This window comes from Parambassis ranga, chromosome 2 (genome assembly GCF_900634625.1).
Source record: "Parambassis ranga chromosome 2, fParRan2.1, whole genome shotgun sequence".
Classification (NCBI taxonomy): Eukaryota; Metazoa; Chordata; class Actinopteri; family Ambassidae; genus Parambassis; species Parambassis ranga.
Genome location: NC_041023.1, coordinates 41768956 through 41788521, shown reverse-complemented (window position 1 = coordinate 41788521; position 19566 = coordinate 41768956). Strand labels below are relative to the sequence as shown.

The following is a 19566-nucleotide window of genomic DNA, read 5'->3' as shown; positions in this document are numbered from 1 at the left end:
TCGGCATAAGCCAAAATCAATTCAGGCACTTCCGCGGGCAGCCCTGTGTTGTTGTTGCAGTAGAACGTGTGAGGGACCCCAAGCCAAAGGGTTTGGAAGTTGGAACAGTCCTGGGAGAAGCCCTATGGCCATATATTTTAACAATTACATTAGAGCCTTCTTTTTAACCTGTTTGAAATAAACGCTGAGTATTGTTTGAAACTGTTTGAACTTATCCTCATTGATATTTTGTTTTGTAGTGTTATGTTTATGGAAAAACTAACACTGAGTGCACTTTATCAGAGTTGTTGTTTGCCTTTTAAATCGACTGATGATTTTTGAGAAGTGACAGTAGGCTGCCTTAAGTCATTTACACAGACACATGCAAATTAGTCTCAATGTAAAAACAAATCGTGATAAAATACTGATTTTACCATTAAAGAATTGTGATATATCAAGATCAAGATCAAGAAACCTTTATTAGTCCCACAATGGGGAAATTGCATTTTTGCAACAGCATACAGACAGCAAGGGATAAGTTAAGAAAAAAATATATACATTATAAAATAGACTCAATCAAAAAACAGTTTACATATTAACAGTTTTTGCACAGGTGAGTGGAGGTAGAAGTGGTTTATAGACTGTACATAGTGCATCAAAAGCTAAATAAATAATTTATTGTACACTGTGGTGTGTGAGTATTGCACCTATCAGAAGTGTTTATTATACAGTCTGACAGCAGCAGGAAGGAAAGACCTTCTGTAGCTCTCCTTCACACACCGAGGGTGGAGCAGTCTGCCACTGAAGCTGCTCTGCAGTGCTCACAGGGTGTCCTGCAGGGGGTGGGACTCATTGTCCAGCATGGAGGTCAGTTTTGCCAGGACCCTCCTGTCCCCCATCTCCTGCCTATATAATATTTTTGCCATATCGCCCACCCCTACTGTGACGATGTGTGTGTGGGAGAGAAGAAGAGAAAGTTGTTGGCTCAGAGAGGAGTTATTTTTTAACGAGTAGTTTATGTACAGTGTGAAGAATAAGAGGATAAAGCTGCTTGTCCCTGGAGCTGTCGCTCCTCTGTGCTTCCTGACTATGGTCAGAAGGTTGAAGCAGCAAAGGTTAACAAATTAGAAGTAAAATAACGTCTAGTAGATATACCCTCATCTAGTGACATCAGCACAAACCCTGTTGAGGAATATTTACACAATTGTTATTGTCATCTTATAACAATTTACAGACACTATCATTTGGTGTTTCTGCACATGTCCTACGCACAGAGCAACACTGAACACAGGAGCTCAGATTCGCTGAATGACGTTTGGGTGATGGGGAGACTAACATCCAGCGTGGTCTCTTTATTCGGAAGCACATACTTTAGTCTTCATTGAGGTTCAGTTTTTGACAAATGAGCTACTATCATGGAGATCACAAACTCTGTTTTCTTCTGACCCTTTGCCCTGCAGATCTCCCTCAACAATACAATTGTCAAGTGGAGGATGTTCTGGCTGACCAGCCGCTCTGTAACCAGAAGAGGAACTCCATTCTGGACCAGGAGGAACCAGTACCTCCACAGGTTAAAGAGGAACAGCAGGAAGTCTGCATCAGTCATGAAGGAGAGCAGCATGTACTGAAAGAGGAGACTGATCCCTTTATAGTAACTGCTGCTTATGATGGACCAGAACCAAACCATGACATGGTTCTCTCTCACAACGCTCCTCAGGGTAAAACGTCTCAAATTTGTGGAAAATCCTTTAAATATCAGGCTAAAGTGTTTTTTTCTCTTTGTCAGAACCTGAATGTTTATGATGTTTTCTGTTTGACAGTATTTTAATGTTGCATTAACTCATTTGGTTGTTCCAGGTTTTAGATGTTTCTGTCATCACATTAGTCTTTGTGTCCATTTGTTCCTCCAGGTCTCCCTCAACAACATGACTGTAAGGAGGAAGAGATCCTGTCTGACCAGCAGCTCTGTAACCAGGACAAAAGTTCCAGTCTGGACCACTTTGACCCGACTGTCATCCAATACAAAGAAGAGCTCAACCATCAGGACCCAATGCTGAACATTATCCAGATACCTGAGATAAAGTTAGACAGAACAGGTATGTGAACCTACAAACAAGCAGTGAATCCTGTGACTCCTGTAGGGTTCAATGTTCTAATCTGAGCTCTGTGCTACATTTATATTGGGGTCAATGATAAAAAAAATGTTAAACAGTTGTTGTTATTTTACATGTAAAAAGTGTGACACATCATGCGTCAATTGTTTTGAACTAGAATGTATCTTCTGATCATCACATGCTGTTTTTTGTGTCCTTTAATCCTCCAGATCTCTCTCAACAACACAATTATAAGGAGGGAGAGCAGATTATAGCTGATCAGCAGCTCTGTAACCAGGAGAGGAACTGGCGTCTGGCCTGGGAGGAACCAGAACCCCCACAGGTTAAAGAGGAACAGCAGGTTTTCTGCAGCAATCATGAGGAAGAACAGCACGTACTGAATGAGGATACTGAGCCCTCTATAGTGACTGAAAGTAACCATATTGAACCAGAAACAAGCCGTGGCATGCTTCTGTCTCAAAATGTTTTTACAGGAAAAAAATCCCTTAAATATGAACATTGTGTAAAATCTTTCCCATGTCAGCTGAAATGTAATAGACATCAGAGAGTTGTCATAGGTGAAAAACAATTTTCTTGCAAAACATGTGGGAAATGTTTTAGGAAAGGTGGCCATTTAAGTGACCACATGAGAACTCACACAGGTGAGAAGCCATTTTCTTGCAAAACATGTGGGAAATGTTTTGGTCGAAATGATGATTTGACTCGCCATATGAGAACCCACACAGGTGAGAAGCCATATTCTTGCAAAACATGTGGGAGATGTTTCAGCGTTAATGGTAATTTAACTGTCCACATGAGAAGCCACACAGGTGAGAAGCCATTTTCTTGCGGAACCTGTGGGAAACGTTTTAGTCGAAGCAATAGTTTAGCTGTCCACATTAGAAGCCACACATGAAGTCCTGCTCTTGTTCTTAAATTAAAAAAAGTCAGTGAAAATGCAGCATGTATCCTCCCCATGTGTTACATGTGACATGTAGATTTTTTTACCTTGATATATGATTTTGTTTTTCCTTGTAATAAGCTGCTCAGGAAAGACCTTGTGTATTCCTTCCAAGACTTTTGTCTGTGTATGTGACTGCTCCTTGCAGGAAAAAAAGCATGTGACTTACAGTTGTTTTCTTGGGTTTTAATCCTAACAGTAATGAATAATGGTTGTAACAGCACAACATAGACCCTGATATGAACACAGTGTAACAGGTATTACATGGATCGTGATGTGGTACAAGTGTGCAAAGTAGTGCAAGATGGAAAGTAAACTGCAAATAGTCATCGGGTGGATCATGATTGGAGCATTCGACAGTGACTATACTAAAGTGACAGTGCAGAGGAGTATGATTAATTAAGCTTGTTACATACTCCACAGGAATAAAGAACTTTCTTCTCGCTCACAAGGTGGCAAGAACAATGTTCCTTTTGGCACAGAGTTTTCACACTCTATGAGAAGCAATTGTATTGCAAATTGCTGGCCTCACGAGCCGATAATGCTCAGGGAGTGGGTGTTTAAGCGCTCATAGCATGACAATAGATAGAAGATTAGGTATAGCTGAATATTGTTTAACCTCTGGTATGTGTGATTTCAATTCTGTCAGGTCAGGCAGTCCATGAGTGGGTGAAGCCTTTAATGCTAACTGAAGGGCTAGAAATGTGTGACTTTGTAATGTCACCATAAATAAGAGCACTCAGAGGGGCCTGGAGGACAGCATAGTCAAAGATAAGTTTCTGCAATAAGAGCAGATGCCTAGGAAAGACAGTGATAGCTGTACAGTAATGGTGACTGGTTGATTTGTTAGATTAGCATCTATATGTTTGTGTGATCAGCACTGATGACAATATAACACAAACAGACATTACATTCAACAGCTCACATCACCAGTGAACCAATGTCACTGCTTCCTGTTTGTCTGAACACTGTGTGCAGTCAAAGGAAAGCTGTGTAATGATAAAGTCCATCCTGATATGAGGTCAGACACACTGTTTGGACTCTGACTGCACTGTCTCCACTGTCTCCAGCTGACTTAATTTTAAGCAAACAATAGTCTGTTTTTGTAGTTTCCCTTACTGAACCCTAACCCTCAGACCCCAGCTGTTCATCACAACCATCAGCATTAGGTGATGGTGCAGAGGGAGCAGCCCCACTAGCAGTTTCAGCACTGGACAGCACCACCGGGATACAGCAGGTCAATGATTTCAGCACCAGACAGCGACAGAACAGGCCTCAGTGACAGGAGACTGTGAAGCTGGCAGCCCAGAGGACTGACGCAGAACTTTGTGGACTGGTGTCAGTGAAACCATCAATGCAGGGAAAACCAAGGAGATGGTGGTGGACTTTCGCAGACGACATTCTGCTCCAGGAGGTGGGGGACAGAAGGATCCTGACAAAACTGACATCCATGCTGGACAATGAGTCCCACCCCCTGTAGGACACCCTGTCAGCACTGCAGAGCAGCTTCAGTGGCAGACTGCTCCACCCTCGGTGTGTGAAGGAGAGATACAGAAGTTCTTTTCTTCCTGCTGCTGTCAGACTGTATAATAAACACTCCTGATAGGTGCAATATTCATACACCACAGTGTACAATAAATTATTTATTTAGTTTTTGATGCGCTATGTACAGTTTTCTGTAAACTTTTTTTATTCTATTCTATATTTTATTGGTAGTTTATTTTATCATGTATATATCTTTTCTTAACTTATCCTTTGCTTTCTGTATCTGCTGTTGCAAAAATGCAATTTCCCTATTGTGGGACTAATAAAGGTTTCTTAATCTAAATCGTAATCTTAAAACTGTTGGGAGGACACACAGAGTGGACATGGGTCACAGAGCGCTGCTGCTGTTTGTGTCTCTGGAGCATGGGCAGCTGCTCCTGCTCCACTCGTCACCGGCTGATTGTTCACACCTGTGATCAGTCATCAGTCAGCTTCCATCTAGTATATGTGTCCAATGGAACCTGAACAACTTGTCAGCTAAACACATAGAAACACTACACATAGTTTTTCATATAAATAACATTGAGTTGAATCATGTTGTACAGTAAATGGAAACAAAAAGCACTGAGAGTGGTGCTGGTAGTGCAGCAGTGGGGTCGAGGAGAGGAGGAAACACATTTTTTAGCTCAAGTGCTGCCACCTAGTGTCAATATTTGGTATTAATTCTGACTACATATTCCACCTTTAACTCACTGCCATATATACTGTGCCATATGTGAAGTGATAATAAAAATGTGAATGTGAATTTATTGTAAAGAACTTTACTTATTATCCCTATTATAAGTGAGCAGTGTGTGTGTGTGTGTGTTTGATGGAGTGTGTAATGTCTGCTCAGTATTATTGATACTGCTGTGTGTGATCTGAAAACTGATCAAACTGTGATGTGTCTGATGTCAACAGAAGAATCAGATGTCAGACAGTCGGATCCTCCTCTGTGACACCTTTGACATCATATTAGAAACCTTGGTCTGCTTCTGGTACATGCAGCTGATCACCAGCAGGTGGCTCACTGCTTTGCTGTCACTCAGTGTAACAATGTAACTGTTAGAATGATGGTGTGGCTCACACAGGTGTGTGTGGTTGAGGTTAATCAGTGGCAACAATGTTAGCTTCTCTCTACAAACTGTGAGAGAAACAGTCTGACTAAAGACAGGAGGAGGCAGAAATGTCACTGTATGGATGTCAGCTGCCATAAAAAAACACAGAAGAAGAAGAAGAGGCAGAGGAAGAAGAAGAACAGAGAGGGGAAAGTGTTTGTGGTGACAGTGGATTGGAGTAAAGCTCAGCTGCTTCAACAGAATAGTTTCTGAACACATGTGTAGCCACCAAAACTACACCTGGTACAACAAAGGATCACAGTGAGTGGAGGACTAAGGCTTTGAACCAGAGGACCAGAGCTGAGCTCTGTAGGCCAGATAAGTCCTCCTGCAGCCTCTGCTGAGTTTGTTCCTTTTGGCCCTCTGTTCTTTGTTCTTGCTGATCTTTTTGCAGTATTTTTCTGATGTATTTATATAATTATATCATGTGAGGATGTTTTTGACATTTTTGACATAGCAGCCTGTATTTTGGATTATTATGTTGGACTTTCTCTGGAGTCGGAGTTTCTCTGGACACTTTATTTAGTTTAGTTTCCAGGATCATCATTTCACAGTGATTCAGATAAAATTCAGATAACAGAAAGGCCTTCCTGTTCTCACTTCATTGAACGAATCATGGTTTTGTATTTTCATTGGTCACTGAAGTAACAGTGGTAGAATTGTAACCGTTTAAATGGGATTCTGTTTGGTTACCATAGAAACCACCTTTGCTATCTATCAAACTTGTGTGAGTTTGACCTTCATGAAGACTCCAGCTAATCTAGAGATGTTAATAAAGATGCATGCTATGCATTTCTGTTTCACTTCAAATGTTTGAACACAAACTGAACAAACTCTAACAGAGTCAGATAGAAGCCTGCAATATAATAGTACAGTGGGATAATCCCTCTCATTGCTGCTTACATGTCTTTTGAGTTGTCAAGCTAATGTTTTCAGGGTTTATCAGTTTAAACCCTGAAAGTTCAGTTTAAGAGTAAACAGCTGTTTAACATGTCTGCAAGCAGCAGCCTCCAGGACTGAGACATGCTGAAGTGTTCAAAATGACTTCTTATCTTTATTTTATCATTCCAGGACTGATGGATTGATGGAGGACGTTGTACTTTGAGAGAGTGACACTAACATCACCACCGCAGAGGTGAGTCACTTTAACATGAAGCTACTCTGTGCCGTACATGTATTTCATTACACACAATAACAATATTAGAAATGTATCATAGTGTTTCATTTGTTCTTATAATCTTATATAATATATTCTTTGTTCATCTTTAACCATTTGTTGTAAAACAACTTGTGTGGTTATTGCTGTTTTGCTGCATGACACACTTTGTCTGGAGCTCACAGACAGATGTCTGATATGTCCCTGTTAAATTCACTGGTATAGTTCAGAAGTCATTGTTCATCAATCAGCTGAGTGGGGTCATTGTGGTGGTCATTATGATGGAGATGCTGCAGAGTTGGGTCGTTGTGTTGGAGGTTGTGATGTGATGATGGTATCTGATAGGGGTGCTGCTGAGTGGGGTCGTTGTGGTGCAGGTGAGTGGTGTGAAGTGGTCCCTCTCAAACCTGCAGTAGAAAGTCTTGAGGTCGTCAGCAGTGGGGGAGGTCGTCTCCTGTGGTTTGTGATCTCCACACTGATGCATGGTCGTTAGCAGAAAAGCTGTTTTTCAACTCTTCTCAGTATTCCGTTTTTGCCACCTTGATTTCCTTGGTGAGAGGGTTTCTAGCCTACCTGTACAGGACTCTGTCCCCACTCCTGTAGACCTCCTCTTTTGCCTGCAAAGATGTCTCTCGCAGTGAAACATGGTTTATTATTGCTCTATGTGTGAAATGAGAAATTAAATAAATACATACATCATTCAATGAATACATGTGGCAATAAATAATTGAATAATATGCCACCATATAAGCAATCTGGCACCGACTTGCCACGGGCTCCAAGCAGATAAAGGGAAGTTGGTGAGAGGTGATGAGGGAGGTGGAGCCAGGTGTGTAGTTAGCCGGGCGCATCACCAGCCAGCTGGAGAAACAACACAAACAAACAGCAGTCCTAACAACATATCTGCTATGTTAGAGTTAAAGTGATGCAGTCTGCTCAGTGTGATGTCAGAGCACATGTTGTGGGACTTTTTCTGGCTCAGCAAACCTTCTTCTTTTGTTAAACATTGTTCAAAAACTTCTCATCAATCTGGCTTCAAGAATAATCTTGTCAAACAGAACTGATGAGGCAAAAATCACAGCAGGCAGGATCAGGTGCAGCATGATCAAGATGGTGTTATTCTGAAAGTCCCTGCTTCCCTCTGTCTGTTTTACTTCCTCTTGTGTTCCTTTTGTCTGTGTCGGTGTGTCTGTGTTCCTTCCTGTGATTCCTCCTGTGGTTCTTCCCTGTAGATTTTCCTTGTGAACCTGTAGTATTTCCCAATGTTTTCACACCTGCTTTGTTAAAAACATCAGAAATAGTTCCCTTGGAACTATAGCTAAAGCTCTCAGAGAGCTGTTAGCGCACACACCAGCTGCATGTATCAAACAAAAATCCCTCTACATTCCCCTTTGTGGAGCATTAGTATATTATTTATTATTTGTAGTGGTGGAAAGTAACTAAACTAGTAATGAAGTATTTTTACTTCATTACTTTACTTAAGTCATTTTTTACCTATTTATACTTTACTTAGGTAAAAATAATAGTGCGTACTTTATACTTTTACTCCATTACATTCTGCAGCTATCATCTGTACTTTCTACTCCACTACATTTCTACAGTGTTTGAAGTTACTTGTTACATTTGATTAACACAGTGCTGGACTGATGTGAGGTCAGACTCTGCATGGAGGGGGTGTCACGCTGCCAGCTGTGTTTCTATAGAGAGCCTCAGTCATGATGCCGGTGCTCTGGCTCAGTTAGCTGAGTTTTTACTTAAGTTTTACTTAAGTTCCAAGCTTCAGTACTTCCTCCAACGCTGCTGATGACTGATCACAGGTGTGAACAATCCGCCGGTGACGAGTGGAGCAGGAGCAGCTGCCCATGCTCCAGAGACACAAACAGGACAGCAGTCAGGTCCAGCCCTCTGGGGGATTTCTGCTCTCACTTTTTAACTCTGATTTCCTGATAGCAGCACTCACACAGCTCAATGCTGAAGAATCAAATCCTTTCATAAATATGCACTGCAGCCAATACAGCCAGAAAACATTCACCCCTTCACTCAAACACACACACAAAGAAGGACAAAAAGACCAACAACAACAACCAGGAAGTACCCAGACCATGCCACTCAGTCCATGTTAGACACACAAATGTTCTCTTGCTGCCTCATATATCCATCCACTGACAGTTACCATGGTAACCAGGTCATCAGTGTTATTCAGCTCACCTGTCAGTGATCAGAATGTTATGATTTATTGTATATATGTACATACACATTTTATAATGTGTATGTACATATAGCTTTACGCCAATCCACTGTCACCACAAACACGTTCCCTTCTCTTTTCTTCTTCTTCTGTGGTGTTTCTGCCTCCTTCTGGCTTTAGTCAGACTGTTTCTCTTACAGTCTGTTCATTCCTACAAGCCACAGCCCTCATCTGTGATGCAGGGAGCCAAAGGTGACAGGAACAGGTTACACTTACCAAAATAAAAGTCTGTGTGAAGTACTTTTTTAAATACCTGATATAGCGTAGATTTGTCAAAATCAAACTTCCATAAACTTTTTTTACTTTTTTAAACAATTTTTTTCTCTTCTAGATCTCTTTACAGTACTGTTTAGCACTTCCCAGTTTTGTATATTTTGTCTATGTTCAACTAATTTATGATGATATACCTTGTTATTTCTAAGAATACTCTTACAGTCAGATTTTTGACAGATTATTGCCAATTAATACGTCCTAATACACCAGAGGCTAGACAAATGTTACATGCCAGTTTGAGGAAATGACAAAGTGCAGAGATGCAGCGCACCTTTTCAGACTGAATATGTCTCAGCATGTGTTGCCTCCTGACAGACAGCTAAAATAGTTTTAAAGAGATTAGTTTAACAAGGGGAAGCCAATTTATTACACTGCTCCAATAAAAAATGAAATGAATGTGTCTTTTTATTTTTTGTAGACACATACACAATTCAACATGACAGATTTCAGTGACAGGGAATATGTTGTTATGCTTCAAGTAAACTTGGTTCAAAATCTGTGCATACAGACATCAACTGTACGAGCAGACCCTGTTGACCCCAGACACCGCTTTTCACACTCACAAAACTGTGAGCAAAAGGAAGCGTTGATGTTGTGCTCTGTCCTCTCATGTCTGTCTCTGAGATGGGTCTGTGTGGGTTCTCATGTGGCGAGTTAGATGACCAGGAGTACGAAAAAATTTGCTACATGTTTTGCATGAAAATGGCTTCTCGCCTGTGTGGGTTCTCATGTGGCGAGTTAGATGACAAGACATACTAAAACATTTGCCACATATTTTGCATGAAAATGGCTTCTCGCCTGTGTGGGTTCTCATGTGGACAGTTAACTCACCAGATTGTCTAAAACATTTGCCACATGTTTTGCAAGAATATGGCTTCTCACCTGTGTGGGTTCTCATGTGGCAAGTTAGATTACCAGACCTACTAAAACATTTGCCACATGTTTTGCATGAAAATGGCTTCTCGCCTGTGTGGGTTCTCATGTGGACAGTTAACTCACCAGAGTGCATACAACATTTGCCACATGTTTTGCAAGAATATGGATTCTCACCTGTGTGGGTTCTCATGTGGACAGTTAACTCACCAGAGCGCATATAACATTTGCCACATGTTTTGCAAGAATATGGCTTCTCACCTGTGTGGGTTCTCATGTGGCAAGTTAGAGGACCAGACATACTAAAACATTTCCCACATGTTTTGCAAGAATATGGCTTCTCACCTGTGTGGGTTCTCATGTGGCAAGTTAGACTACCAGACGTACTAAAACATTTGCCACATGTTTTGCAAGAATATGGCTTCTCACCTGTGTGGGTTCTCATGTGGACAGTTAGACTACTAGACATACTAAAACATTTGCCACATGTTTTGCATGAAAATGGCTTCTCGCCTGTGTGGGTTCTAATGTGGCCAGTTAAATAACTAGAATGCATAAAACATTTCCCACATGTTTGGCAAGAAAATGGCCTTTCACCTGTGTGGGTTCTCATGTGGCCAGTTAAATCACTAGAATGCATAAAACATGTCCCACATGTTTGGCAAGAAAATGGCCTTTCACCTGTGTGGGTTCTCATGTGGACAGTTAACTCACCAGATTGCGTAAAACATTTGCCACATGTTTTGCAAGAATATGGCTTCTCACCTGTGTGGGTTCTCATGTGGCAAGTTAGACTACCAGACATACTAAAACATTTCCCACATGTTTTGCAAGAATATGGCTTCTCACCTGTGTGGGTTCTCATGTGGCAAGTTAGACTACTAGACATACTAAAACATTTGCCACATGTTTTGCAAGAATATGGCTTCTCACCTGTGTGGGTTCTCATGTGGACAGTTAACTTACCAGATTGCATAAAACATTTGCCACATGTTTTGCAAGAATATGGCTTCTCACCTGTGTGGGTTCTCATGTGGACAGTTAACTCACCAGATTGCGTAAAACATTTGCCACATGTTTTGCAAGAATATGGCTTCTCACCTGTGTGGGTTCTCATGTGGTGAGTTAGATGCCCAGACCTACTAAAACATTTGCCACATGTTTTGCATGAAAATGGCTTCTCGCCTGTGTGGGTTCTCATGTGGAGAGTTAAATCACCAGATTGCATAAAACATTTCCCACATGTTTTGCAAGGAAATGGCTTCTCACTTGTGATAATTCTCTGATGTGCCTTACTTTTCCTCTTACATGAAAATGGTTTTACACAAGGTTTACATTTTAGAATTTTTTTTCCTGGAGGACAGGTATGAGAGAGAATCACGTCACAGCTTATTTCTGATTTGATATGATTACTTTCGGAAGCAGAAGTCACTATAGAGGGCTGAGTCTCTGCATTCAGTACATGCTGCTCTCCCTCATGATTGCTGCAGTGAACCTGCTGTCCCTCTTTAACCTGTAGGGGTTCTGGTTCCTCACAGTTCAGACTGCAGTTCTTCTCCTGGCAACAGAGCTGCTGATCAACTAAAATCAGCTCTTCCTCATAATTGTATTGGTGAGCGAGATCTGGAGGATTAAAGCAAACCAGAAAACAGAATGTGATGATCAGAAATACATTACAGTTCAAAACAATTGCAACCTCCACAGTTCAAACAAGTAACATGACATTAGCATAGTGAATGCACACAGGCAAACATTTTGTTTGTGTATGTAGTTTGAACGTAGCATGTGAGTTCATCTTTTCAGCTAAATCTACCCTGCTTGGGTCTTCAATTGCTGCACGCACGTTTACTTCTAATTCAGCTGCTGTAGCCTACAATTCACGGCAGGTAAAGTGTATTAGAAACTGCCTGACACATGTCAAGCAATCTTTTACAGTTAATATAGTTTTTATTGAGGTTATTTAAAAACGCATATAGCGAACAGACTTTTTTTTTATTTCATGCTGGCAGCACACCACGGTATTAAACTGGTATGAGCCAGTCCTGATGTGTTTCTGTTTGTTTTTGTAATTTTATCACGTTAAGAGCGCAGCCTTGTGCAGCCTTTATGTTAGAAGTTACGCACGGTAATAAAAACACTTGTCCGGTAAACTGAAAACCTGCCGGTCACGTTTTCCGCTGCAAAATTTTTCTAATGGAAACAATTAAAATGATCAATGTAGGCTCAGATGTTACCAAACTGTTGGCTTGTGCCTGCACCGCTCAGAAACTAAATACCGTCTCAGCAGTGTTCTTCTAAGGGACCCGGTCACAGGTGCGACTACGGCTCGCTCTCTCTCTCTCTTCCTCGCTGTCACGTCATGTTCATAAACTTTATCAAACGTCTCCAAACATAAAATACATTATACTACTGAAGTAAAACTGAAGATTCAACCACACAAGGCATCAAATAAAATATATTTAATATTTGATCCTTATCTTCTATATAAGCGGATTGCATTTTTTTATTGAAGGTATTAAAAATTATACCGTCGCTACCTGTGTGCCCCGCTGGTATACCTTAATACCTTAATATCGCCCAACCCTATTGTGCATTGTTTGAATGTGCTAAATAAATATTTTCAATTGCTATATTCTTTGAAACATTAATATTAAGTTGTGTATTTGCAATGCCTTGATTTTAGTCAGGTTAGTACACAGTTATAGCGGTTTGTTTCGGTATTTCGGTTTTGGGCCTTGGATTCCTCATTTTCGTTTCGGCCAAGAATTTTAATTTCGGTGCATCCCTAGTATTATTAAAAATAAAATGTATAATTAACCTGCTATATGAGATCTGCATACAGCTAAAACCAGAGGTGGGTAGAGTAGCCAAATTTTTTACTCAAGTAAGAGTAAAAAAGTACTGGGTGAAAAAACTACTCAAGTACTGAGTAAATGTTAGAGTAACATTTATTCTTTGTATTGATTTATGGTAATCAGACAAAAGTAAAATAAATAAAATGAAAACATGGTCAGGTGGTCACAGCTATTCTTCCGCTGCTTCACTTGGCTGAGGCAGAAAGATGCATGTATCGAGTAGCGAGTCCACGTTTGGCCAATGTAGCGGAGTAAGAGTAGTGTTATTTACTTACAAATTTACTAGAGTAAAAGTAAAAAGTATCAGACATTAAAATGACTCATATGAGTACATTTTTCCCAAAAAGTTACTCAAGCAAACGTAACGGAGTAAATGTAGAGCGTTACTACCAGTGTTAATTTTGTTGATGAATCATTTTCGTCATAGTTTTCGTTAACGACCTTTTTTTGCTGATAAAAATGAGACGATGATAACTAAATAAAAACGCACTGTGCCAAAAACGAAGACGAAGTGTATTGACGAATAGAAACAAGACGCAAATATTGATGGAGACGAGATCCAATGAGAGCAAATTTTGTTTGTGGAAGGGAGGGACCAATAAGGAGACGGCGGCAGAGAGCCAATCAGAAGTGATCTCTCTGCGTAAGGACCCCGCGATGCTGGAAGAAGGCGTACTCATGCATGGTAACACAACACAGGAGAAGAACAGACACACGGGCACGTTTGATGTCAACAAACAAGATGGTTTGCAAACCACGTGGAGCGACTATCAGCGCTAAAAACACAATAAACATGAAGCGACATTTGCAGACGAGTGAGCTGCACGTGTATCTTTGAACTTCTGTTCAAAGATACACGTGACAAAATCTATCTAAAAATGAAGACACCGCTGCTGATGGTTTTACAGCATGCGCACTGTTTCTAAGTTGTCACTGAAGTGTTTTGCTGTAGTTATGGAGTATTCATGAAGAAGGTCATGACTGAACAGTGTATTCAGGGAGAGCAGCTCACTGTTCTCTGGTTCTTCTGTGTAAATCAGAAATTGCTGCCAAAATTAACACTGGTTACTACCCACCTCTGCCTGGTTAATTGTGAAGCAGTGCACTTAACTTTTGTGCTTGTGCACCTAAGAAAAAAAGTTAGTCTAGAGCCCAGTTTTCGTCACTAAGCCTAATATAAACGTAGCACAGAGCTCAGATTTTATATTAGAACCCTACAGGAGTCACAGGATTCACTGCTTGTTTGTAGGTTCACATACCTGTTCTGTGTAACTGTATCTCAGGTGTCAGGATAATGTTCAGCAGTGGGTCCTGATGGTTGATCTCTTCTTTGTATTGGATGACAGTCGGGTCAAAGTGGTCCAGACTGGAACTTTTGTCCTGGTTACAGAGCTGCTGGTCAGACATGATCTCTTCCTCTTTACAGTCATGTTGTTGAGGGAGACCTGGAGGGACAAATGGACACAAAGACGAATGTGATGATGGAAACATCTAAAACCTGGAACAACCAAATGAATTAATGCAACATTAAAATACTAAAAAACAGAAAATATATATATCAGGTTCTGATGGAGACTGACTGATATGGAAAGGATTTTCCACAAATTTTACATTTTAGAGACATTTTACCTTGAGGAGCGTTGTGAGAGAGAACCATGTCATGGTTTGGTTCTGGTCCATCATAAGCAGCAGTTACTATAGAGGGATCAGTCTCCTCTTTCAGTTCATGCTGCTCTCCTTCATGACTGGTGCAGACTTCCTGCTGTTCCTCTTTAACCTGTGGAGGTACTGGTTCCTCCTGGTCCAGAATGGAGTTCTTCTTCTGGTTACAGAGCTGCTGGTCAGCCAGAACATCCTCCACTTGACAACTGTGTTGTTGAGGGAGATCTGCAGGTCAAAGGTCAGAAGAAAACAGAGAGTTGATCTCCATGACAGTAGCTCATTTGTCTGAACCTCAGTGATTCATCCAGGTCATTTCCTTTGAAAAGCTTGAAGCAGGACAACTGGACTTGTTAGAGTTCCTTGAAGATGTTTAGCTGCTCCTACAAGCTCTCTGAACAGTTCAGCACCTTCTTATACTAAAACTAATGATACACTTAAAGCTTTTTGTTTTTACAGTTGGTTTCACTTTTTGGTAACATTAGAGCCTTTGTTTAGATATTTATTCAGAATACAGTTTATTCACATACAGTCCACAGCAGCTCTCATTAACCCTTCAGAGTGCTGAAGTAAAAAACTGAACACACCTTTACTGTCACATCATGTTTAATTAGTTAGCAGCACAAACATGTTCATCTCTCCAGTTTCAGACTGCATGGTCTCCTAAATATACACATTGTGCTTCTGATCAACAGTAATCTGTTAATATGATTTGTCTTCTATAGAAGCTGTTTAACCCCAACTAGGAATGCCAGATTCGGATTTCCAGGTTTTGATTGAGTTTGACCTGCTGCTACTGATTTTAGCTGATTACGATTTCATTTTTTCAAACCACTTCACAGTGGAGCTGTAATCTGGCCTTTTTTCTATCTTTAGATCAAATAGAACAGAAAATTCTCAATCAGCTTTTCACTAATATAATGTGTGCTAACAGAATCAGAACAGGTGAACAGACACTCTTCAAGTCTGCCATTATATAGGGGAGCAGCTATTTTCTATACAGCAGCAGATCATAGCAGAAGTCATTTAAGGTCACCTTTCCTATAGAACAGGTCATTACCTTGTTCTTTTATCAAACAAACTAAAATGCCTTATGTTGTTTATCTTATTTGACAGGCAGCAAATCATTAATTAATTCACCGATTAAATGTAACTTCATACTGTCTGCACATAGGGCGCACAGAGTGTACACACACACGTGTGCGCACACTCCCACAAGGATATAGAGCGTATGTTGTTTTGCTCACTGTTGCTCATGTTGGACAGACTCCATACACTAGGGTCTTCACATGTCCTCCCCCAGTTCTGCACCAAATGGGGTCAGCTCAGCTGCTGTTGATTTGACCTTATAAGGTACTGGTCAGGACTGAGAATCAGGGGAAAAGCAGGAAGGAAATGGCAGTATAAATGAAGACACCACTGCTGATGGTTTTACAGCATGCGCACTGTTTCTAAGTTGTCACTGAAGTGTTTTGCTGTAGTTATGGAGTATTCATGAAGAAGGTCATGACTGAACAGTGTATTCAGGGAGAGCAGCTCACTGTTCACTGGTTCTTTTGTGAAAAGGTCATAGCAATTAAATAAAGAGGTGTTTGTTTCAAATAACACAACTTAAAGCTGTGCCTGTTTTTATTGCACTTCAAACCTTAATTATTTCATGAAAAAAATATATATCAAAGAATTTTAGTCGACTAAATCTGCCGTGGATTTAGTCGACTAGAATTCTTTGATATTTAGTCGACTAAAACTAGACTATAAGTTAAAAAATGTTGATGACTACAATGTGACTAAAATCAAATGACATTTTGATCACAAGACTAAAATAAAAACTAAATCAGAAATTGCTGCCAAAATTAACACTGGTTACTACCCACCTCTGCCTGGTTAATTGTGAAGCAGTGCACTTAACTTTTGTGCTCGTGCACCTAAGAAAAAAAGTTAGTCTAGAGCCCAGTTTTCGTCACTAAGCCTAATATAAACGTAGCACAGAGCTCAGATTTTATATTAGAACCCTACAGGAGTCACAGGATTCACTGCTTGTTTGTAGGTTCACATACCTGTTCTGTGTAACTGTATCTCAGGTGTCAGGATAATGTTCAGTGGGTCCTGATGGTTGATCTCTTCTTTGTATTGGATGACAGTCGGGTCAAAGTGGTCCAGACTGGAACTTTTGTCCTGGTTACAGAGCTGCTGGTCAGACAGGATCTCTTCCTCTTTACAGTCATGTTGTTGAGGGAGACCTGGAGGGACAAATGGACACAAAAACTAATGTGATGATGGAAACATCTAAAACCTGGAACAACCAAATGAATTAATGCAACATTAAAGTACTAACAAACAGAATATATAAACATTCAGGTTCTGATGGAGACTGACTGATATGGAAAGGATTTTCCACAAGTTTGACATTTTAGAGACATTTTACCTTGAGGAGCGTTGTGAGAGAGAACCATGTCATGGTTTGGTTCTGGTCCATCATAAGCAGCAGTTACTATAGAGGGATCAGTCTCCTCTTTCAGTTCATGCTGCTCTCCTTCATGACTGGTGCAGACTTCCTGCTGTTCCTCTTTAACCTGTGGAGGTACTGGTTCCTCCTGGTCCAGAATGGAGTTCTTCTTCTGGTTACAGAGCTGCTGGTCAGCCAGAACATCCTCCACTTGACAACTGTGTTGTTGAGGGACATCTGCAGGTCAAAGGTCAGAAGAAAACAGAGAGTTGATCTCCATGACAGTAGCTCATTTGTCTGAACCTCAGTGATTCATCCAGGTCATTTCCTTTGAAAAGCTTGAAGCAGGACAACTGGACTTGTTAGAGTTCCTTGAAGATGTTTAGCTGCTCCTACAAGCTGCTTCAAGCCTCTGAACAGTTCAGCACCTTCTTATACTAAAACTAATGATACACTTAAAGCTTTTTGTTTTTACAGTTGGTTTCACTTTTTGGTAACATTAGAGCCTTTGTTTAGATATTTATTCAGAATACAGTTTATTCACATACAGTCCACAGCAGCTCTCATTAACCCTTCAGAGTGCTGAAGTAAAAAACTGGTCACACCTTTACTGTCACATCATGTTTAATTAGTTAGCAGCACAAACATGTTCATCTCCCCAGTTTCAGACTGCATGGTCTCCTAAATATACACATTGTGCTTCTGATCAACAGTAATCTGTTAATATGTTTGACCTGCTGCTACTGATTTTAGCTGATTACGATTTCAGTTTTTCAAACCACTTCACAGTGGAGCTGTAATCGTAAACCTTTTTTCTATCTTTAGATCAAATAGAACAGAAAATTCTCAATCAGCTTTTCACTAATATAATGTGTGCTAACAGAATCAGAACAGGTGAACAGACACTCTTCAAGTCTGCCATTATATAGGGGAGCAGCTATTTTCTATACAGCAGCAGATCATAGCAGAAGTCATTTAAGGTCACATTTCCTATAGAACAGGTCATTACCTTGTTCTTTTATCAAACAAACTAAAATGCCTTATGTTGTTTATCTTATTTGACAGGCAGCAAATAATTAATTAATTCACCGATTAAATGTAACTTCATACTGTCTGCACATAGGGCGCACAGAGTGTACACACACATGTGTGCGCACACTCCCACAAGGATATAGAGCGTATGTTGTTTTGCTCACTGTTGCTCATGTTGGACAGACTCCATACACTCAGGTCTTCACATGTCCTCCCCCAGTTCTGCACCAAATGGGGTCAGCTCAGCTGCTGTTGATTTGACCTTATAAGGTACTGGTCAGGACTGAGAATCAGGGGAAAAGCAGGAAGGAAATGGCAGTGGGTGATCATAAACCTGAGGTGAAAACACACTTCCCCCAGGAGAATAATTACTTTCAGTGAGAGAGTGATTTTATGATGCGCCATTAAAGCTTACACCTCTTACTGCTTTCTCCACAGTTACTTCAATTCCTTAAATCTCATAGGTTGTGAGTCAGATCTGGGGATGATCAGGGGGTGAAAGACAGGAGAAAGGAAACTCATCGGAGGGGGTGGTAAACTGGGCTCTAGGAAGCACTCAGGAGACAAACACATTCCTCCTGTCAAGATCTGGATTTACAACCTTAGCTTGATATGAACCAGAGCAACTGGGGGAGGGAGTGAGTTACAAAACTAAGTTATATGAGAACAATGGAATTCCACACTTCTTCAGTATCCTTGACTTAATTTGATTTTCTATAAAACTTACTCAACACATAAACAGTAATAAAAACACATTATAGTATAGAGTAATAAACACTTAAAAGAATGAATACTTCATGTTAGGGACACACTTCTAGATATGTGAACCCACACTGCATGATAACACCGTGCAGAATCAAATCTTTCACCCTTCAGAAATAACAGCAGCTGCTCCGTAGTTTTCAACAGTAAATAAACGAAGCACAGAGCTCTGAGGAGCTGAAGCAGAGAGAGAAAAGCTGGAGGGACACATCTGTAGCTTCAAGTCATGAAGTCAGTGTCCTCCTGTTAGAAACACTATGTGTTGAATGTGCACTCTTTTCAAACAGAGACGTTGTTGTTCCGTGACATTGTCATGTTTACATACCTATTCTGTGTAACTTGATCTCAGGCTTCAGGAGGAGATCCAGCAGTTTGCGCTGACGGTCCATCTCTTCCTCGTACTGGACGATAGTTTGTTCAAACACTCCCAATATTTCAGCAGCAGCAGCAGTTAAAGCTGGATCCATACTCCGCGAGACAAAGAACTTTTTCACCCCTGCAGACGTTACGCCCACAAAATGACGTCACTTTTTGTCTCTGACCGCCGCTGTTCCGGGCTGAACTTTTGTCTTTCAAGGCTGTGCGGC

The 19566-nt window shown here is 40.6% G+C and overlaps 3 protein-coding genes across 3 annotated transcripts in view; all 3 read right to left on the bottom strand.

Annotated features, from left to right (window-relative positions):
- The window catches only part of LOC114444837 (NACHT, LRR and PYD domains-containing protein 3-like), a 383662-nt gene that overhangs the window by 289857 nt on the left and 74239 nt on the right, over positions 1-19566 (bottom strand). The gene's annotated exons all lie outside the window — the stretch shown is intronic.
- The window catches only part of LOC114432357 (H-2 class I histocompatibility antigen, Q9 alpha chain-like), a 267348-nt gene that overhangs the window by 239092 nt on the left and 8690 nt on the right, over positions 1-19566 (bottom strand). The gene's annotated exons all lie outside the window — the stretch shown is intronic.
- Positions 9810-11300, bottom strand: LOC114430742 (gastrula zinc finger protein XlCGF17.1-like; the record flags this gene model as incomplete). Its single annotated transcript, XM_028398697.1, has 2 exons — positions 9810-10318; positions 10907-11300. Coding segments are annotated over 2 exons (753 nt in total), but the record flags the coding sequence as incomplete, so codon positions are not given.